Source organism: Chiloscyllium plagiosum, unplaced genomic scaffold, assembly GCF_037043375.1.
Source record: "Chiloscyllium plagiosum isolate Xiang-an unplaced genomic scaffold, Cpla_swu_hap1 HiC_scaffold_20, whole genome shotgun sequence".
In the NCBI taxonomy this organism is placed as follows: Eukaryota; Metazoa; Chordata; class Chondrichthyes; order Orectolobiformes; family Hemiscylliidae; genus Chiloscyllium; species Chiloscyllium plagiosum.
This window is the reverse complement of record NW_028270158.1, coordinates 39,618,583-39,641,914: the sequence shown is the minus strand read 5'-3', so window position 1 is coordinate 39,641,914 and position 23,332 is coordinate 39,618,583. Positions and strand designations below refer to the sequence as shown.

The window sequence follows — 23,332 nt, the reverse complement described above, 5'->3', positions numbered from 1 at the left end:
GAATGGACAATTTTGACTACAGTTAATTATGACTATAGTCAGGTAATGAGAAGATTTTCACAATTAGCTCATGTGTTACCAAAACATAAGTCCAAGTTGATAGTTTATATGTTTGCAAAGTTTGCTATTATATATATATGTATATATAAATATATATATCTCTCTCTAAGCACAATTTTTAAGTGGACTTTGAAGAGGAGCCTATACTAGAGTCATATCAAAAATGTAACAGCTACAACTTTTTATTTTACTTTGTTTTTGAATGTGTTGAATCTGAGATGACTCTTATTCAGAATTTAGTAAAGTGGTTCACTCTTAATTTCCCACTGAAATGGCTGAACTATCCAGTCAGTTCATAAAGCAATTAGCGATGGACAATTAATGCTGGCCTTGCCAGTGGTGACTGCATCCCATCAAAAGTTATTTTTAAAAAGTCTAATTGGGAAAAAGACTGTTTTAAACAAAGGACTGAAGAAGGAATTCCTGTATTTTGAAACAAAAACAAATTACGGAATTTCACTATTAGTCGTTTTTACATTGTTGCTTTGAAGAAGTAAGTGAAGATTTAAAAAGACAATATGGCATTAAGGCATGTGTACAAAGTAGGATTCAGCTGGTAACAAGTACCTGATTGATTTGGGCAGTTGTAGATGCTAAAGGTCATTAACCTGACAGCTCTTTGATTGGTTTCTGGGTAACAAACAATACAGCTTATGGGTTCAAACAATACAGTAACAAGCCCCTAGACCTCTGGAAAGAGAGGTGGTATGTGTCTCTCTCTATATAGTAAACTAGCTGAAACTAAAGAATGCAAGTTTTTCCATCCACCATTTGTTGTAAGGTGTTACTTTAAAGCAATTATTCAGTGACATCATTCCTTATGAGCCAGTCACTCTGTACTTCGCATGAAGAGAGAAAGAATGCAAATAAAAAACACGCAAAATTAAGAGAGAAAATGCTGGAAAATCTCAGCAGGTCTGGCAGCATCTGTAAGGAGAGAAAGGAGCTGACATCCTTGGGAAACAAAAGAAACCCTTCCAATGAATTCTGGAGACTGGTGCCATTAAACTGTTTCTCCAGTACTTTTCCCCTCCATTCATAACACAATTTTTCAATATCTGTCTATGTCTTCTGTATGAAGAGTGGGAGTCTTAGAAGGGAGTTAGAGTTTTAACTAATAGAATTATATGTCAACAATTCATAAATGTTTACTATTGTTAGAATCTATTTATTTGTAACAGATAGTGAATCTTGTAAGCACAGAAATCTTGTCCTTGTTTTCTGTTAACTTCAGTCTGTCAGAAAGGTAAATTCATGTCTTCATGTACTTTGGTAACATTTAAAAAAAAAATTTGTGATGATTCTAGGAATGGCTGGGTTTGATTTCCAGCATGTTACTGATTCGAGGTATCACAAAAGCTACAAATGTTTTCGATGAACTATCGTTCAATTGTTTAAATAAATCAATTTCATGTTGCATTTTCTGGAACCACCCACAACAAGTGATATATTTATATTAGAAAGCTAGCAACACGAGGCAGCCATTCAGCCCCTCAAATGTATTGTACTATTCAATGAGATTATCAGTCATCTATAACTTGATATCATCTATCCACCTTTGCCCTGTATTTCTTAATGCCTCTGTTAGCAAAAAATATATCACTGTAAAATTTAAAATTAATAATTGAAGTAGTCCTGTTTGCAGAAGAGAGTTCTTTCTTCACAACTTTTACAATCCTTTTGTTTGTAGAGGAAAATAAAAGGTTGGACCTCGAGTAAGACCATAAGATGTAGATGCAAAAGTAGACCATTCAGCCCATAGAGTTTGCTCTACCATTCAATGAGATCATGGTTTATCTGATAATCCTCAATTACACTTTTTTTGATTCGGAGATGCCGGTGTTGGACTGGGGTGTACAAAGTTAAAAATCACACAACACCAGGTTATAAACCTGTTGGACTATAACCTGGTGTTGTGAGATTTTTAACTTTTTTTGCATACCCTATAACCCTTGCATCCTTCACTGCCTATTTCATCCTTGAATATACTTAATGACCCAGTCGTAACAGCCCTGAATGGTAAAAAATTCCACAGATTGACTACTCGCTGGGAGAAATAAATCCTCTTCACCTTTGTCTTAAATGGATGACCCTCTTAATCTGAGAATATACCACCTGGTCTTAGACTTTCTCACAAGGAGAAACAAGCTCTCTGCAACTACCCTGTTAAGCAATCCTAAATGTTTCAATAAGGTCACCTCTAGTTCTTCTAAACTCTTATGAGTACAGGCCCAACCTACTCAACCTCATAAGAAAATCCCTTTGTAGCCAGAATCAATGTAGTGAACATTTTCTGGACTGCTCCAATGCCTGTATATCTTTCCCTGGTTAGAAACATAGCTCATTTGACTCTTCATATTAGTTTTGCCATTCAGATGAAGGAAGGTTGAGGGAGCGAGGGCTTTTCTCATTGGAGTGAAGAATGATGAGGGGTGACTTGATAGAGGTGTACAAGATGTTGAGAGGCTTGGATAGAATGAATAACCAGAGACCTTTTCCCAGGGCGGAAATGTCTATCACGCGGGGGCATAATTTTAAGGTGATTGGAGGAAGGTTTAGGGGAGATGTCAGGAGTAGGTTCTTTACATAGAAAGTGGTGGATGTGTGGAATGCACTGCCAGCAGTGGTAGTAGAGTCAAATACATTAGGGACATTTAAGTAATTCTTGGAAAGGCACATGGAAGTTAGTACAGGTTGTGTCCTGTATGAATTTCTTCCTTTTTCTCTTTCTATCATCTCCCAATCATCACTCTCTATTTTTTTTACCAGACTTTCCTTTTTTATTACCTTCATTACCTTCTTTAACCTTTTGGCTTTTTCTAATCTTTCTCCCCTGTTTTGATACTTACGATCTTTTGTCTACCGCTGTCTCTGTCTCTCTCTCCCTTACCTTTCATTGTTTTTCTCAGTTCTTTCTCTGTTCCTCAGTCTGGCTGTCAGACATCACAATTCTGTCATCAATGTCTATGTTGTTCAACTGACCCTTTGCATTCATTCTTACCACTGAATTCCTTAATGATAGATCAGAGTTTGTGCACATTATTCTGTTGTGTCTATACACCAGCATTGCTGTTGTAAAGACCACATCATTTTATTTTCTTTAGTTTTGGATTGTGGATTTAAAAAAAAGAAAGTATTGCTTTCAACCAAAAAGACAATGCAAAGATATGCAATTTTAAAAACTAACTTTAATGGGGTCCATTGTGAGTTGTACACAATGTTGCATACATCGCGGAACAATGAGAGCAAAAGCAGACATCATGCTACAACATGAGGACCAAAGGGCTTGTACAGTGCTCTACTGTTTTATGTTCTGTGTTCTATGAAGATCATGGATAATCCTCTAACTCAACTCCACCTTCTTGCATTACCCTCATATTTCTTAATTACTCAAAAGTCCATTGATCAGAATCTTGAACATATTCAATGATTGAACATCTCCAGTTATTTAAGAAAATTCACAACCGCATGGGTAGTATGGTAGCTCAATGGGTAGCACAGCTGCCTCACAGTGCCAGAGACCTGAGTTCAATTCCAGGCCCAACCTACTCAACCTCATAAGAAAATCCCTTTGTAGCCAGAATCAATGTAGTGAACATTTTCTGGACTGCTCCAATGCCTGTATATCTTTCCCTGGTTAGAAACATAGCTCATTTGACTCTTCACATTAGTTTTGCCATTCAGATGAAGGAAGGTTGAGGGAGAATCTGTTTCCATGCTGTATGACATTCTGACCCTTGGGCGACTGTCTGTGTGGAGTTTGTACATATTCCCCATCTTTGCGCGGGTTTCCTCCAGGTGCTCCGGGTTCCGTCCTGAGTCCAAAGGTGTGGAGACTAGGTGAATTGGCCATGCTAAATTGCTAATAATGTCTGGGGATGTGCAGGCTGGGTAGACTGGCCCAGGGGAATGCAGGGTTGTAGGGATAGGGTGGGTCTGGATGGAATGCTCTTCGGAGGGTCAGTAGGGACTCGATTGGCCAAATGGCCTGCTTTCACACTGTATGGGTTCTTTGATTCTTTGAAAGAAGAGATTTATCTTCTTCTCTACCATAAATGATCAACCCTTATTTGAATGCTGTGCCCCTGTATTCTAGATTTTCCAGTCAGGGAAATTGCTTTCTCAGTATCTACCCTGTAGCTCTTCTCAAGAATCTTATATGTGCCCTTTCTCTAGTTTTAGACATTCCTTCTGAATCCTGAGGCCCCAGCCCATGGAAGTCATTTCTATCTCCTCATCTGTTCCCTCTAATATTCTAAAAGCTATGATCAAATCACCCTAGCCTTATAAATTCCAGGGAATACAAATTTATTCTAGTCCTTGAGATTTAAAGATAAATATTGCATTAATATTTTTGATTTTTTTGGTACCTGTTTATGACATCTTAATGACCTATGTACCTGGATCCTCAAGTCACTATATCCAGCTATTCCTAATTTTGAAAGCACTCTGTTCTATCCTTTTCAGAGTGAATGAACTCATATTTCCCAAAATTGAAGTCAATGTGAAACTCTTCTATCTACATGGCTTCCAATAATATCCATCTTTGTATATGAATAAATTGAAAATGCATTTTTAAATTCCATCATCTGAGTAGTTAATAAATATAGGGAATGATGAAGTCCAACGTAGATCCTTGTGGGACACCATCGGTCACATCCTGTCAATTAAAGTACTCGCTCTCTGTCTCCTATTGCTTAGCTACGTTTTGAACCAGGTCAACAATTTACCTTCAATTCCATGAACTTAACCTGAACTAACAGTGTCTTATGAAGGTCTATATCTTCTAGAAGAGCAGTTAAATAACACAAAGACACTCCCTTGTCTATTACTTTAGTCATTTCTTCAAAACATTCAGACAGGTTATCCATTCTATAAAATTCCATGCTGGCTGTCTCTGAAAATCTGAAAATGTTCAATGTGTTCAATTGCTCTGTTCTTAGTTACAGACTCAAGTAAATTCTAAGCAACAAATGTGAGGATAATTGAAATTTAATTTTTTGGTTTCCCTCATAAATAATGGAGCAACATGTGCCCTTTGCCAATATAAGGGAATGGTTCCTAAATCAAGATGACTTTGTCTGATTTTGGTGAAGTAGCTTCAACGTTCTTCCCTATGTTCGTTACAATCCTGAAATAGAAACTATGTGGACCTCATTATTTGTCACTCCTTAGTGGTATTATTTTCTTCCTTAGCAATATTTTGTTTTTATTAATTTTCCTTAGTGGATTTTAGCTTCCTTGAGATGTACTGATCTCTTCTCCTACTCCAGATCCTGATTCACATAATTATTCAGTGCTTTCTTTTATTAATTGGATGTGAGCATTGTTGGCTCAATTATTGCTCAGGACTAGTCACCCTTAAGAAGCTAATTGTGAGTCAAGTTTTTGAATCGTTGCTAACATTGTGATGTACCATGTGCTGTTAAGCAGAATGTTTCAGGATTTGAAATCTGGACAATGAAAGTATGGTATTTCCATATATTCACTATTCCTGATTATAGCACCTTTTACTTATGATCATTGTTTATTTGTTGTCCTATAATTGTTGATGTGTTCTATTGATTTTAATATCCCTTGCTAACTTTTTATATTTTCTTTTGGGATCTCTTACTGTTTTGACATTCTTTATCATCCTTTATATCTTTCCCATTTGCTAGGATCTAAATTATTTTTGGCATGTCTGTATGCTTTTTATGTTGGTTTATTTAGTCTCATACTTCTTTAGATGTTCATAGTTTTCTTTTTTCAATCAGATCTCTTGCCCTTTAGAGATATAGACTGGTTCTTTATCATACTACATCTATTGTTGAACATTCCACACTGATCTTGTGTTATTTTTACCATTTAACAGATTTGTCCAGTTTACACTTTTCAGTCCCTGTTTCAGAGTACTTGAATCAGCCTTACTAAAGTCTAGAGTTTTAATCATAAAACAGAAAATATTGGAAAGCACTAGTAGCTGTTTCACATTCCTTGTTTTCAAGCACCACACCATTAGATAACTGTTCATCTATAATTAAGTTGTCAAGAAAGTTTGTTTCATCATTATTAAATCAAATATAGTATGCCCCATTGTTGGCTTTAGGATATTTTTTGTGGAAAATTATCCCAAAAACAAAATCAAGAAATTCACTACATTTTTGGCATTTGTTAGTTTGCTTAGTATATTCCCCAAATAAAATCCCCCATCAAAACCACTTTGCCTTTGCTAGATACTTGTATCTGAAATTACTACAATGTCAAACTGTCTAAGTTGAATATTTTCCTTCCACTTACTCCTTTCTGTCTAAATAGAGAGAGAATAGCGTCCTCATGTCTTTTCACTGACAATGCATCTAATCAGCTCCAAATGTACTAGAAGGTCAACAGTAGCTGTATGTCTGTTGAAATGGCCAAATTATTAACCAGTTTATGAAGCCTCTGATATCAGCAATTTGATTAAATTTATTTGATTAAGTCAAATTGGTTGATGTCGGCATTATTACTGGCAAGGAGGTGATATCATGGGTCACTAAGAAGCACAGACTCACACAATACCTTTCCATTTTATTTAAAGCTGTTGCTTCTTTTCGACTATAACAGTTTGGAATCTATTTTGTTGTTTACTTTTAAAATCTACTTAAGTTACATTGAAAGTTTTGCATGGCCTTTCCCAGTGATACTGATGGCAATTCCATGCTAGGTTAAGAGCAGTTTCTAGTTCTGTGTGCTAATGACCTTGAGTTCCTAGGCTGAGACTTCGCTAGTTACTTCATGTATCCCTTTACAGCCACCAGACAGCAAGTGTTCTCATCTCAGTATGATTTGCGTTCCCGAGGTGAATGAACACTAATTGACTTACTGTTTGTGAGGTCTTTGAGTTGCCTGAATATTTGGGAATGTCCACATCAGATTTCAAAACACTCAAAGAGTTAATGGAACTGTAGGTGATAAGTTTCACAATTGGGTATAAAATGCCAAAATCTCTTGAGTTTTTTTAATCACACTTCTCTCCTGCAGTTCAGTGACAAAGCTAATAATTTTCCTTAGCTCCAACTTTCCACTTTACTATAAAAGTTAATAACACAACTGGTCTAGGTCTGAGCACCCCCAGCACTACTGTGTCGCCTGTCCTTCTGGCACATTTCCTTCATCTTGTTTTAATTTTTATTTATTATTTCCCTCTTGCTTTTTAAATACCTATTTTGATTTGGCCTGGGCCTGAGCGCATAGGTGTTATTTGGAGTGGAGAAAACGTGTAAAGGGCATCTTCATGCCCAAAATAAACATAACGCTGGGTCCTTTGCCAGGCTTTTCTCTGTATTTTATGCTGTCAAAGTCGAGCATTTTACTGCTGGAGAATGAAACACTTCGCAATTCAGAAACCTGAAAAGGATTTTAAATTTGCTTGAAGCCTGTGCTCTCAACTAAAACAGGCCAGAGTCTCATTACAATCTTAAGTCGGGATCCCATCAAAAGCTTTGCAGGACGCAATGAATTTAAGTGAACTGGTTTTTATGAATATATTATATGTGATCATATTAAATTGAAATACTTAATTTTAATGAAGAACACACAGTTATCAACATACTCTCACATACTTTCTGATGTGTTATTACAACGCTCTGTGATATTAGATTAGGTTTCAGATTTGCCATTCAGAATTTATTTATTTCTTTTATATATTATAGTCTGGACAAAAGGGACAAATAACTATCAAATCGAAATATTTAATTCTACTTTCACGTGACTGGATTGTTATAATGTAATCACAGTCAAACAAGGAATTTAACAGATGCACATATTTAACAAAATTCAGCAAGAATGAATACATTTATAGTTTTAAAGCAAATAGATAAATTGGCACTTATTAAAACATCACCATATTTGCATTTATTTAAATAATTGGTTAGCTTTGAATTATATCAGCATAAAGTTTGAGTACATTAGAATACATAGGCATGAAAATGCCTCTGAATATTGTTTTCAATATAGAATTAAATTATGTATCATGAGATTTGGTGTTTCACATTGGGTCAAGGTTAGCTTATAAAAAGTCAACATTTATTATCATAATTCCTGATCATGATTCACTAATAGATCTGCAGTCAGGATTTATTAATAGAGTACCAACTTGATTCACTCACAGATCTGCTCGCAATTCATTGATGGATCTGGTCAGAATTTTTTGGTATACCTAGAATTGATTCAACGATTGTTCTGCAGTCTACATTCATTGATAGATCTACCAGCCTAACTCATTGATAATAAATTTTAAAAATCTTTGAGTTAAGAACTAATTAATACAATTCTAGAGTTATTTATAGATCTTGTAATGACAGGATTTACAAGGTTACTCGGTAAGAATGGACAGGAAGACCATTCATTGCCTTTAAATTCCCTCAGAAAGACCTCAAAGATCCACCAATGCAGCATCCAAATATACAATTAATGATTTGGGGGTTTCCACTCCAATGTTTTCAGGAATCTATACCAGATGTTGATCATTCTCTATATATAATGGTACATTTTTGCACTTCAGTCATAGAGTCATAGAGATGTATAGCATGGAAACAGACCCTTCTGTCCAACTCGTCCATACTGACCAGATATCCTAAATTAATCTAGTCCCATTTGCCAGCACTTAGTCCATATCCCTCTAAACACTTTCTATTCATATATCCATCCAGATGCCTTTTAAATGTTGTAATTGTACCAGCCTTCACCACTTCCTCTGGCAATTCATTCCATACACACACCACCCTTATCTTGAAAAGGTTGCCCTTTAGGTCCCTTTTATATCTTTCCCCTCTCACCCTAAACCTATGTCCTCTAGTTCTGGACTCCTCCACCTCTGGGAAATGACCTTGTCTTAGTGAGTTTTGAGAAGATTTGTAGCTCAGGTTGAGGTTCTGGATGTAGGTTTGCTCGCTGAGCTGGAAGGTTCATTTTCAGATGTTTCATCATCATTACTAGGTAACATAATCAGTGAGCCTCTGGATGAAGCACTGTTGGCATGGCCCACTTTCTATTTATGTGTTTTGGTTTCCTTGGGTTGGTGATGTCATTTTCTGTGATGATGTCATTTCCTTTTCTTTTTCTCAGGGCATGTAAATGGGATCCAGGTCAATGTGTTTGCTGATAGTGTTCCGATTGGAATGCCATGCTTCTAGGAATTCTCATGCGTCTCTCTGTTTGGCTTGTCCTAGCATGGATGTGTTGTCCCAGTCAAAGTAGTGTTCTTCCTCATCTGTAGTTAAGAATACTGGTGAAAGTCGGTCATGTCTTTTTTGTGGACAGTTGATGTTCATTAGATTAGATTAGATTACAGTGTGGAAACAGGCCCTTCGGCCCAACAAGTCCACACCGACCCGCCGAAGCGCAACCCACCCATACCCCTACATTTACCCCTTACCTAACACTACGGGCAATTAAGCATGCCAATTCACCTGACCTGCACATCTTTTGGACTGTGGGAGGAAACCGGAGTACCCGGAGGAAACCCACGCAGACACGGGGAGAATGTGCAAACTCCACACTGTCAGTCGCCTGAGGTGGGAATTGAACCCGGGTCTCCGGCGCTGTGAGGCAGCAGTGCTAACCACTGTGCCACCGTGCCGCTCATGTATCTTTGAGTCTGCTACATGGATAATACCTTTGTCATCACTAAATTAAACAAATTAGAGGAAACCTTCAAGACCATCAATATAACCTTACTGGTATAAAATTGACTAAAGAGGTGGAAAACAACAACAAACTGGCATTCTGAGATGTCGCAGTAGAGTGAACAGCCAATGGGGAACTACAAACCAGGATCTGCAGGAAAACAATACATACTGACCAAATACTGAACTACAGAAACAATCTTCCCAACACCCACAAACGAAGCTGCATTAGAACATTATATCAACGAGCCATCACACACTGCAGTACAGGGGAACTATGCAGAGCAGAGGGAAACCACCTTTACAGAAAAAGAACAAACCCCAACAAGCAGACAAAACACATCCAGAAACCCAAGCCACTCTCCACTACATCAAAGGCATCTCAAAAATGACTGCCAAATTACTCAGACCTCTTTGCATCATGGTAAGCTACAAACCTACCAACACATTAAAACAGCAGCTAATGAACTTGAAAGCCCCTATACAGACAACAGGCAAAACTAATGTCATTAACAAAATATCTTGCAAGGACTGTAACAAACACTACGTTGGAGAAACAAGCAGGAAACCAGCCACCAGGATACATGAACATCAACTATCCACAAAAAGACATGACCCACTCTCACTAGTATCCTTACATACAGATGAGGAAGGACACCACTTTGACTGGGACAACACATCCATGCTAGGACAAACCAAATAGAAAGACACATGAGAATTCCTAGAAACATGGCATTCCAACTGGAACTCTATCAACAAACACATTGACTTGGATCCCATTTCCACGCCCTGAGAAAAAGAACAGGAAATCACATAATCACAGGAAATGACATCACCAACTCAAAGAAACCAAACCACATAAACAGAAAGTGGGCCATGCCACCAATGCTTCATCCAGAGGCTCACTGATGATGTTACCTAGTCTGAAAATGAATCTTCCAGCTCAGCAAGCAAACCTACCTCCAATGACCTTATCTGTTTACCCTATGCATGCCCCTCATGATTTTATAAATTTATATAAGGTCTTCAGCCTCCGATTCTCCAGGGAAAACAGCCCCAACGTATTCAGCCTCACTCTATGGCTCAAACTCTCCAATCCTGGCAACATCCTTGTAAATCTTTTCTGAATCCTTTCAAGTTTCACGACATTTTTCCTATAGGAGGGAGATCAGAATTGCACACAATATTCCAAAAGTGGCCTAACCAAAGTACTGAATTACATTTTATGAGATAAGTCCTAGAGGCATATTATAATCTACTTGTTGCACATATTGGTCTGATATAGTTTGCTTATCAACCTCATAAGTCAATGAATTTTACAGGTTGTTCTCCTATAACGCCATTGTTACATTCCAGTGAAAACTCACTGAATAGAAAATCACTTAATAAAAATAATGGGGCATTTGGGAAAAGTGGGGTTGGGGCAGACCAGCAAAAAGAATCACTCATGATCGCTCAAAAATCATCCAAAAGTCTAACACCAAGTATAGCTTAGCCTAAATGAAGGTTGAAATCATATTTATTAATTATTCAAAAATAAATTTAAAACAGTACATTTTAAAAAAATGTAAGAAAGCTGCCCTCTGTACAGTACCTCTCACAGATAGCTGCTCTGTTGGCAGCTGACATCAGTGCATGCACAGAAAGGCACGAAGACTGGCGCTGACAATGCACATGCGCAGCATGGCATGAAGTCTGGTACTGACATCGCACGTGCGCAGAATGGTGCAGAGACTTCAGCATCGGTGCATGCATAGAACGGCATGAAGACCAACACCGATGTTGCGCATGCGTGGAATGGTGCGAGCATTGTCGCATGCACAGAACGGCGCAGAGATTTCGGCACCAACATCGGCAAGTGCGCAGAACGAAGTGTGCAAACCAATCCCCACTGGAATCGTGCTATTGCCAATCAAGCTAAGTGTTCTTGAAAATACCGTTCCCTGATTCTTCAGTGACATTATAGCCAAATCACACTGCCAAAATTCATGTTATCTCAGAACTATCTGTATTCTGATTTTGATTTAATTGAGTCAACAGCAGACAGATGGATTTATGCAACTATACTTGTGCTACCTTTATTAAAAAAAAACTGAAAAACTCTTCCGTTTTTAACACCTTGCAACCATTCATGTTGATTCAGAAATTGAAAATCTTGATGTCAATCCTACTTTAGATCAATGATCTCCTGGCACTGTAGTTGTAGGAAAATGTCCTTAAGCGTACAGTGATTATTGAACCAGACTGGATGGGTATTTGATGAGCAGAACTTTAATAATGAAATCTACTCTCAAGGAATGTTGTCAAAAGTAGAGTGCCATAAACAAGGAGAAGTCATCCCTTCTCTCAATGTTACTTTTGGATGCATTCAGGGAATAGCTACAGCTCTTCACGAGCTGGACAATTGTTTTTTTTAACTCATTATATCCTACCCTACAAGAACCTTTAGCAGGAGTTAGTGAATAGATGAGGTGATCTGTACATAATGGGAATCAGTAATTGCTTTAATGCAATTTTAATTGAAGGTAGATCTCTGTGGTAGGGTAAATTTTTTTATTATTATTTATATTGAGTGAATGAGGAAAGTATCTAAAATAGATTTCCTTACAAATAAAAAAGTGTGAATGGAATTGTACTGAGTAAATTAGTGTTGTACCTCTTTGAACATGCATCCTCTTGTTCTGCTCTTGCGGTTAAATTTAAATTTAGGTCTATCTTTTACATAACATTCATTCTTTTACATAGAATTACTTGACAATATGTAGGATTTAGGCATAGAAACAGGTAGGTCATGTTTGTCAAATTAACCAGTAGTGTTGAAAATGGTCATGTATTTGATAGTAGAGTAGAGTAACTTTATTTGTCGTTTTTACCATATACAGCTGGTACAATGAAAATGAGACAGTTATCCTCCAGGGCCAAGGTGCTATATGAACATTCAGACTATGTATGTATGAGAGTACAGTCATACACAGGGCAGTATAAAGTGCATAGAGAAGTGCAAAACATGCAAGACAGCAGACAAGCCAAGACAGGAGGCACAGTGGTGGACAAATTACAGTGGAACAATGAATGCTTATTAATAAAACATTGTTTTAGTAGCAATTCAAAATGTTGTCTGAAAATTGCACATGGAATAGAGTGTGATCATACAATGTTAAGGAGCCTGATGGAATGGGGAAATAAACAATTGCACAGTCTGGCTGTGAGAGACCAAATGCTCAGGTATCTTCTGCCAGATGGCAGGAGGGAGAAGAATTTGAATGAAGGATGTGTGGGGTCGTCCACAATGCTGTTAGCCTTGTGGATGCAGCTTGCGGTGTAAATGTCTATAATAGAGGGAAGAGAGACCCCGATGATCTTCTCGGCTGTCCTAATTATCCGTTGTGGGGTCTTACGATCCAAGACGGTGCAATTCCCGAACCAGGCAGTGAAGCAGCTGCTCAGGGTACTCTCAATGAACAATCTCTCTGTAGAATGCGGTGAGGATGGGGGATAGAAGATAGAACATAGAACATAGAACAGTACAGCACAGAACAGGCCCTTCAGCCCACGATGTTGTGCCGACCACTGATCCTCATGTATGCACCCTCAAATTTCTGTGACCATATGCATGTCCAGTAGTCTCTTAAATGTCCCCAATGATCTTACCTCCACAACTGCTGCTAGCAACGCATTCCATGCTCTCACAACTCTCTCTGTAAAGAACCCGCCTCTGACATCCCCTCTATACTTTCCTCCAGCCAGCTTAAAACTATGACCTCTTGTGTTAGTCATTTCTGTCCCGGGAAATAGTCTCTGGCTATCGACTCTATATATGCCTCTCATTATCTTGTATACCTCAATTAGGTCCGCTCTCTTCCTCCTCTTCTCCACTGAAAAAAGTCCGAACTCAGTCAACCTCTCTTCATAAGATAAGCCCTCCAGTCCAGGCAGCATCCTGGTAAACCTCCTCAGAACCCTCTCCAAAGCATCCACATCTTTTCTATAATAGGGCGACCAGAACTGGACGCAGTGTTTCAAGTGCGGTCTAACCAAAGTTTTATAGAGCTGCAACAAGATCTCATGACTCTTAAACTCAATTCCCCTGTTAATGAAAGCCAAAACACCATATGGTTTCTTAACAACCCTGTCCACTTGGGTGGCCATTTTAAGGGATCTATGTACCTGCACACTAAGATCCCTCTGTTTCTCCATACTGCCAAGAATCCTATCCTTAATCCTGTACTCAGCTTTCAAATTCGACCTTCCAAAATGCTTCACCTCGCATTTATCCAGGTTGAACTCCATCTGCCACCTCTCAGCCCATCTCTGCATCCTGTCAATGTCCTGCTGCAGCTTACAACAGCCCTTTATACTGTCAACGACACCTCCAACCTTTGTGTTATCTGCAAACTTGCTGACCCATCCTTCAATCCCCTCATCCAAGTCATTAATACAAATTACAAACAGTAGAGGCCCAAGGACAGAGCCCTGTGGAACACCACTCACCACAGACTTCCAGGCAGAATATTTTCCTTCTACTAACACTCGCTGTCTTCTGTTGGCCAGCCAATTCTGTATCCAGACAGCTAAGTTCCCCTGTATCCCATTCCTCCTGACCTTCTGAATGAGCCTCCCATGGGGAACCTTATCAAATGCCTTGCTGAAGTCCATATACGCCACATCCACAGCTCGACCCTCATCAACTTTTCTAGTCATATCCTCAAAGGACTTGATAAGGTTTGTGAGGCATGACCTGCCCCTCACAAAGCCAAAGATGGGCTTTCCTGAACCTATGCAGAATGTAGAGACACTGCTGGGCTTTCTTGGCTATGGAGCTGGTGTTGAGGGTCCAGGTGAAATTCTCCGCCAGGTGGATGCCAAGAAATTTCATGCTCTTCATGATCTCCATGGGGGAGCCATCGGTGTCCAGCAGAGAGTGATCGCTCCATGCCCTCCTGAAGTCAACAACCATCTCTTTCATTTTGTCCACATTCAGAGACAGGTTGTTGGCTCTGCACCAGTCTGTTAGCCGCTTCATCTCTTCTCTGTATGCTGACTCATTGTTCCTGCTAATGAGATCCATTACCTTTGTGTTTATAATAATATGTTTCGAGCTGTGCATCGCTGCACAGTCGTGTGTCAGCAGGACGAACAGTAGTGGACTGAGTGCACAGACCTGGGGCCCCCATGCTCAATGTGATGGTGTTGGAGATGCTGTTCCTAATCTGGACTGTCTGAGGTCTCCCAGTCAAGAATTTCAGGATCCAGATACAGAGGGAGTTATTCAAGCCCAGCAGACCCAGATTTCCAATCAGATGCTGAGGAATAATAGACTTCAGCTCTGCATTTAACACTATGAACAGTAATCTGATACAAGTGTCCTTTTTGTCCAGTGGGTGAGGGCCAGATAGAGGGTGGTGGAGATGGCTTCATCTGTTGAATGGTTGGGACAATACGCAAACTGATGTGGTTCATAAGCATTTTAGCAAGGCTTTTAATAAAGTCCCTCATGGCCGACTGGTCAAGTAAGTAAAAGCCTTTGGGATGCAAAGCACATTACATCCAACATTAGCTGAGAAATGTCAAGCAGATGATGATGAAGATCAATATTTCTGTGAATGGATGGTTGTTTCCAATGGCATTCCACAGGGTTGTGTTGGGGCTCTCGCTGTTTGTGGTGTACATTAATTATTTGGATTAAATGTATTGGGAATGATCAAGAAATTCACAGTTGAAAATCAGTAGTAGAGTGGTATATAGTGAAGAAAATAGCCATAAATTGCAGGAAGGTATCAACTGACTGCTCAGGTGGGCAAATGGAATTCAAACCAGAAAAGTGTGAGATGATCAACTTGGGAAGGGCTAACAAGGCAAAACACTTACACTATGAATGATAGGACCCTGGAAAGCATTTGAAGATCAGAGGCACCTTGCTTAACTTCTCCATGGATCCCCGAAAGTAACAAGTCTTATAGATAACATGGTCAAGAAAGCATCTGGGATTCTTGATTTCATTAGTCAAGGCATAGAAAACAAGAGCAATGAGGTTATGCTGGAGCTGCACAACACGATGGTGATGACACAATTGGGGTACTGCTTGCAGTTCTTGGTCATCACATATTGGTCATTACATATTGGGAAGGATTTGATTGCACTAGAAAGCTGGCCGAAGAGATTTACCAGGATGCTGCCTGGGTTAGACAGTCTGGGATGTGGGATAGACTGTGGTAGTTTTCCTTGGAGCAACAAAGGTTGAAAGGGGACCAGATAAAAGTGTACAAGGTTATGAGGCGCATAAATAGGATGGATAGGAAGGCACTTTTTCCATTAGTAGATGGGTCAATTAACAGCAGCATGGATTTAATATGAGGTAGAAGGCTAAGAGGAGAATTGATAAATTTTTCACTTAGATGGTGCTGGGAGTGTGCAACTTACTGCCTGAAAGGATTGTTGTCAAAAACTCAATTTAGCTATTCATTTGCGTTGGTATAGATTCCAAGATTATGGGCCAAAAAGTGAAAAATGAGATTAGTGTTGTCAGACCTCTGTTGGATCATGGCCTCCTTTTGTGCTGTAAACATCTATGAGTCAATGGGTTAATTTGGCCTATGTCAGGACGTATACCTGAACCATCTTTACCATCTACTTCCTTCTCCTTTATATGCTCGTCCAATTATCTCTTAAATGCATCATTACTGTTTGATTCAACTACTCCCTGTGTTAGTGATTCCACATTTTCTCATTCTTTGGGTGAAGAAGTTCTTCTGTACTCCCTATTGGATTTCTTGGTGACTATTTTAAATAGATGACTGCTAGGTAGGCTCTCCTAATTTTAAATACCTCCATCAGGTGATCTCTCAGCCTTTTTTTTCAAGAGGAAAGGAACCCATCCTGACAATCTTTTTCTGATGTACATCCATGCCTTTCTGATACCAACCTTGTGAAATTTTCTCTGCACACTTTTCCCTGTCTCTGTATCTTATTATTATTGTGGTGAAAATTGCATACAGTATTCCAAGTGTAATCTAACCAATATTTGACACAAATTTAACAAAATTTCCCTACTTTTCAATTCCGTGCATCTAAAAATAGCCTAATGCTTGGCTTGTTTTTCTTATCACCTTGCCAAACTGTAGTCAACTTTTAGCGATCGATGTATTTGAACTTTAGTCTATCTAAATCAATAAGATCATCTCACAAACAACTCCTTTCAACATGAAATGCTTAAGTTTCTCTTATCTTTCCTCACAATCAGACTTTTGACTATGTGTGAGTTTTGTGCTACAATGATTCATCTCGAGGATCAGAACCTAACAAGACTATTTAAGGTGCAGTCTGGCCTTGAGCCTTTAGATTTGATTCACACTTCACTGAACATATTCCTACATAGGTCTCTCGCAGTGAGATTTATTGATGGTTTATTTGAAGAAAATCAGTCATTAAACTTTTACATTATATCTGTATATATTTTCATGAAATCCAACATCACTGGAAGCAAATTGAGTACAAGAACACTGATTTTTTTTTACTCCCTAGCCTAGATGTCAAATGCAAGTTTTTTCTGAGATCTGCTGAAAGCCCAAAACCTGACTCTCCAAGCTACCATGGATTTGTTTAGACTGCTTGAACAGATTTATTTACTGGGGAAAAATCACAATGATTGACCAAAATCTGAAAATAGAGAAACATGAGATTTGCTTTCTTCTTATGTGATCTTGGTGTAGGCAAATGGCTATTGTCATGAAGGAGTTAATGGCTAAATAAATTGACAGTTTGGCAGAGAATGGATCAGAATGGGAAGACATAATTTGAATGGTCGAAGAGTGTGGTTGAAAAGCACAGCCAGTCAGGCAGCATCTGAGGAGCAGGAGAGTCGCTGTTTCAAGCTTAAGCTCTTCATCAGGAATGCCTTTCTGATACCAACCTTATAAATCTTCTCTGCATACTCTTCACTCTTCATCTTATTATTGATGTGGTGAAACTTATGTGGTGAAACTTATGTGGTGAGCTTATACTCGAAATGTTGACTCTCCTGCTCCTCGGATGCTGCCTGACCAGCTGTGCTTTTCCAGCATCACACTCTTGGACTCTGATCTCCAGCATTTTCTCATAATTTGAATGGTGTAAAGTCTTCACAGCATTACTGACCTCTTAGGATGGGAAATATCCCTAATGAAACTTTAAAATTTTCCATTACAACCTGGAGCTGGATAACAACGCATGCTACGTTTCATCATTTTTCTGTTAACCATTTTAATGTTTTTTAATTTAACAATAGTTTTTTTTCTTTCACTTCCCGTTATCAGGTTGGAAAGCAGTAAATTGAAATTTACTCAGCGGTTTTGCCACAAGGAAAGGTTCAGCCAACATGAGAGTGCAGTGAATGAGCAGTTCCTCTCCCACCCCCGCCCACGATCGCTCAGTTTAGACTGGTAAGTGTGATCTCTTAGGAGGCTCCTTCATGCTGAAAAACATTCACTTCTCATGTTGTGCTGCTGTGGTCACTGCTGCCTTCAATTTTCGTCTTATATTCCTTCTAAGCTCCAAATATTCAGTCTCCTAATGAGTCTCCTTAATTCCTAGATTTCTACTGATCAGGACTTATCAGACCAGTTCCTGCTCTAACTCACATTTTCTCAGAATTTCAAACCTGTGAATTTCCACATTACTTATCAGTCTCGCTTGCTCACACAATCTTCCTGGTTTCAAAACCGAAGAATGGTGTCACTTTGTCTGTATTAACTTAATTTTCTTCTAATTCTTATGGTCCACATTATGAATCTTACCTTTATTTCTTTTTGATAAAAACATGAAAATTCAGCTGTTTTGAAAGATATTGAGGCCAGTATGCTGTGATGTTGACCTTGTTTGTTGATGCTTTTCATACTTGGAGAGACCTATGATTGTTATATGTGTCACTGCTAATCAAATATATGTGTTAATGAGGCCAAGAAGAGTATTTTACAAATAATAAAAAGCAGACATTGCTATAATGAAAGAAGACTAAAGTTAACCACTGCTATCTCCAATTATTAATTAAGTGTTCAATTCAATGGCATCAAATAAGACAAAATGTGAAATAATGGATATTTATGATCAAGCAGCAATTTTTCAAATGCAAAAGGATGCACTGATAAGGTACAGAACTGAAAACATGCTTCACATGCTTTGGGACTACTGAAGGAATAGCACCCATCATCAATCAGAAGAGTTATTTAACACTATTTTATATTAATTGTATCCTCACCAATGGAACTATGTTGGAAAAATGAACATTTTTAGTTTGTCTATCTGTAATTAGCATTAAACACTGTGTGTCTGGTATAGAACAGATGGGAAATAGAATAATTTGCCGTATATGAAGCATTCAAAGGGCTGTTATTGTGGAAATCTCGCTTTATTACAGGCCAAACTTGTCAACAAATCCAAATTTGAGAGGGATTTTCCAAATTAAAGCAGTGTGAGATGTCAAACTTTTCACACCCATCACCTTTGCAGCCTAAGTATAAACCATAAATGTGTTGACATTCTTTGCCTTGCAATGCCACTCAGCACTATTCTGTGTCAACAGTGACCGATCCAGATAGTTTTGGGGCTTTTTTTAAAATTCATTCTCCTATTCTTTAACTTGAAGCATATTTCTGTTAGATAGAGAAGATTGATATGTTTGTAGTTCAGGAGTCTAGTATAAATTGGAAATTAAACTAGTGGTAACAGGAATATTGCTGAGCAGACCACTTCAACTCTCTGCCTTCACCCTCTTTCCCACTGTGCAGTGGCACTTGCCGCCTATGATGTTATAAGAAGGATGAACTATTCACTCAAGTTTTGGATGCAGTGTGGAAACAACCCAATAACAGATAAGAGAACAAATAAAATATCACTATTAGAGCCTTCCGACCACAGGCATAGCAACAATGATCAGCATTAAAGAAATGGCATGGGTGTTTATGGTGGAAAATGGTTTCAGATGTGTCTCAGGGGCGAGCCCCAGGACCCACATTTAGCATTCGGCTGCTATTTTCTTTTTTATGAAGTCAGTAAAATTTCACAGCTGCGTGGCAGCCCACAAATGAATTGCACATGCAGCAGACGCTGTTAATTGAACACTTTAAACAGCAGATTACAAAATTTCAGCCAAAGAATAAATAAAAGTGGACTTCAAACATTATTTCACAGCAGTCAGCTTTTACCCTGTAATAATATTTCAGTAAGACAGTCGGGTCAACACAAAGAGCTGTTAAGTGGCTTCCTGAGAAAGTACAGGTTGTGTATGAATTTCTTCCTTTTTCTCTTTCTATCATCTCCCATTCATCACTCCTTTTTTTTTACCAGACTTTCCTTTTTTATTACCTTCATTACCTTCTTCTCTAACCTTTTGGCATTTTCTAATCTCTCTCTCCTGTTTTGACACTTACGATCTTTTGTCTACCTCTCTCTCTCTCTCTCTCTCCCTTACCTTTCATTGCTTTTTTCAGTTCTTTCTCTCTTCCTCGGTCTGACTGTCAGACACCACAGTTCTCTCATCAATGTCTATGTTGTTCAACTGACCCTTTGCATTCATTCTTACCACTGAATTCCTTAATGATAGATCAGAGTTTGTGCACATTATTCTGTTATGTCTCTACACCAGCATTGCTGTTGTAAAGATCACATCATCTTATTTCCTTTAGTTTTGGACTGTGGATTTTAAAAAAGAAAGTATTGCTTTCAACCAAGGAGACAATGCAAAGATATGGCTGAAGTTTTAAAAACTAACTTTAATGGGGTCCATTGTGAGTTGTACACAATGTTGCATATTTCGTGGAACAATGAGAGCAAAAGCAGACATCATGGAGCTGATGGGTTCTGAACTAGGAGGACAATTGCTTGACACCAACACTCTGATTGGTCCCTAGCCTGGTGACTGTGGTTTATGTGTGGCCAATACAGCAGGGAAACATCCTGCCTGTAAAACAAAAACATCACAAAAATCTCTCTTGTTTCTCTGTGGAGGTGTGAGAAAGTCTCCTGAAAGAGCTAACTATCTTGGACTCACCTTTCTCTGCAAATCTCCACTGAAAGAAGATGAAACACCTTCAAAGATAATAGAAACACGAATTTTCAACCAGTGAATGAAAGAGAATATCAGTGTATAAACAATCTTGTCCGAATATCAAAGGATTAACGGGAATTGAAAGAAACCAAAAGAAAGCAAGTCATCAACTCCTATGGCCTGGACTAGTTCTGTTGAAATGTGGTTTCCCTGGTTGTTTTCCTTTTCTGCCCTTAGCATTCATGTCTTGTTTGTCTTTTTGTGTCCGTCTGTTTGAGGAAGGAGTATGTTTAAGTTATAGAGATATGTTATCAATTGATGTTTCCTAATTGCCATTGGTTAAAGACAATTTGTTTACTTTAAATAGCTCTTTTCTTGTTAACTACAGAAACATTGTGAGAACCTTACTTTAACCAGAGTTCGTTAGTTAGGTAAATTGGGACTTTCAACAGTTTGATTAAATTATTTTACATTTCTGATGATTCCAGAAATAGTGGGGCTTAATTTCCAATGCACTACCCAGTGAGTCATGACATGTTACCCAGGTCAATTTCAGTTCAGACAAGTTCAAGTTAAGTGCATAATGCCAGTACGCTATTTATGATAAAATAAGACAGAGAAAGTATCACATTGTCCACAAATTAAGAAAGTGGCTCATAAATTCAATACCGATTATGAAACAAAATGGAGAGAGTGATCATATCACGATTTTGATAATTAAAATACTGTAGCATGCTACCAGAATGAACAGCTATTTTATAGTTCATTTCACACCCAGAGCATTGCTGGAGACCAGAACCCTGCACAGATCCAGGCAGGAGAGCACATGGTGCTGTAGGCAATCAAGGACTTTGTCCACAGGCACAAGGAGGAACAGTTACGACAGATAGGTTGGTCAGACGTAATGGCCTTCATAACCCAGGGGCTGCAGGAGTGCAGCTACATTAGGGGGACCCAGCTGCTCCAAACATGCAATTAGGCAGATCCAGCACCCTCAAGGTTTGGTGCTCTATTCACTTCAGGACCAAAGGCATGGTGACAGTGGGTTGGAGAACCCAGTATGCAATCCAGGTGCCCCATCCTCAGAAGGTAATGGGGCAGTGCCAGGAGATATCTAGCTGGAGGAAGAACCACACACATGTTCCTTTGAAGTCTTTTACTTATAGGACACTCTAGAGATGGCTGGGACCTCCACCTCCATCCTGCCTGTCCCCATCCGACTATTGGAATTGAAGGCAAAGGGTGTCCATTTGCCTCTGGAAAGAAGGTCCTCACCATGTCACAAATACCCTGAGGTTGCCCAACCAGACCCATCTATCAAACCTAGGACAACAATGAGATGTAGTGAAAGTGAAAGGAAAAGAACCATTAGAAGACACTTTGGTGGTATGGGTAATTGTATACTGTATATGAAGTACAGTATCTCATTTGTATGATGTTGGTTGCTTTTGAACCACATCAGTTTATTTGAGTTTTTGTCTACTTTTGAATGTAACTATGCCAGTATGATGCCTTACTCATGTCCATGCAGGATGTACCATGGATCAATGTCTGTGTTGAGAGCCTGATGCAGTTTGTGGAAGCAAGTTGAATCAAGTATATATAGGGCTGTGGACACCTGCTGTAGTCTGGCAAAAAGAATGTAGTCAAACATTCTTTCCTGGCTTCCATATCCAAAAGTGATGATGTGAACGAAGTGGTCAGCAATGTCTGGAGTGAGGAACTTTACAGCACACGGGGCAGCACTAACGTAAGATCACTTGCGAGTAGGAGCTAGCAATGCGTGTATGTTACATCTGTCTACTGCACAGGGCTGTGTGCTAATTCTTGCCCTCTGAAGTGTCTCAATTCATTGGGTCTCATAGCCACCTCCCTCACAGGTTGAGATACTAACTCTGCCCACTCTGATTGTGGATGCAGCCATTTTCTTTCCAATTGCATAATTTCAGCACCATAGAAGGTGATAGTGTATACTCTTGGATACTGGATTCCACTTTCCAGTTCTATGTGTTGTGAGGCCCTGATCATCTAGATTCCTGTTTTGATATTATTTCCCGTAAGCCCCATAGGCTTCTCAGCTCTTCATATCCTAACCCCCCTGACTCTAGTGCAGGAGGTGACCATACCACTGTCTCCCCCTTGAAGCCAGGGTGCTCCTGATCATGGACTAGCCACCCTCTTGCATTGTCTTATTCCCATCCATGCTTAAGAGTATATCACCTAACAACTGCAGTTGTCCCCCACTTCATAATTATTTATTATTCTGTCCCCCAGCCTCAAATCCCTATCCCCATGGTCACTGATGCAGGTCATCTTCCTGAAGCAGTGACCTCCCTTGTCCCAACTCACCCACAATTCCTTAGTTTCTTTGGACCAATCTAATGAACAGAACATAACCTACTCCCATGAGCAACCTTCCCAGTCAGCCCTGGATGAAAAATGTCCAGACACCTGACTGATAGCTACATGTTCCCAAATCCATTAGCCCTATTTCCTGGACTTGCCAATATAGAGCCAGATGATTGTGACCACTCCCTAGACTGCAGAGGCATGGACCCCCTTGACTGAGAACACATCAGCAGAACACTGACTGGCCAATCCTCTG

General features: G+C 39.1%; 1 protein-coding gene across 13 annotated transcripts in view; it reads left to right on the top strand.

Moving 5' to 3' along the window:
- The window catches only part of LOC122560664 (ankyrin repeat and fibronectin type-III domain-containing protein 1-like), a 931,085-nt gene that overhangs the window by 734,227 nt on the left and 173,526 nt on the right, over positions 1 to 23,332 (top strand). For 10 of the 13 annotated variants that reach the window (XR_015760575.1, XM_087997831.1, XM_087997829.1 and 7 more), the window contains one exon: positions 17,999 to 18,124. The exons of the other annotated variants lie outside the window; for them this stretch is intronic. Coding sequence is in view for 7 of the 10 variants with exons in the window: in XM_087997831.1 (XP_087853957.1) it covers positions 17,999 to 18,124 (126 nt within the window). In the remaining 3 variants the exon portion in view is untranslated. The remainder of the gene's footprint in view (positions 1 to 17,998; positions 18,125 to 23,332) is intronic. 13 annotated transcript variants of the gene reach the window in all.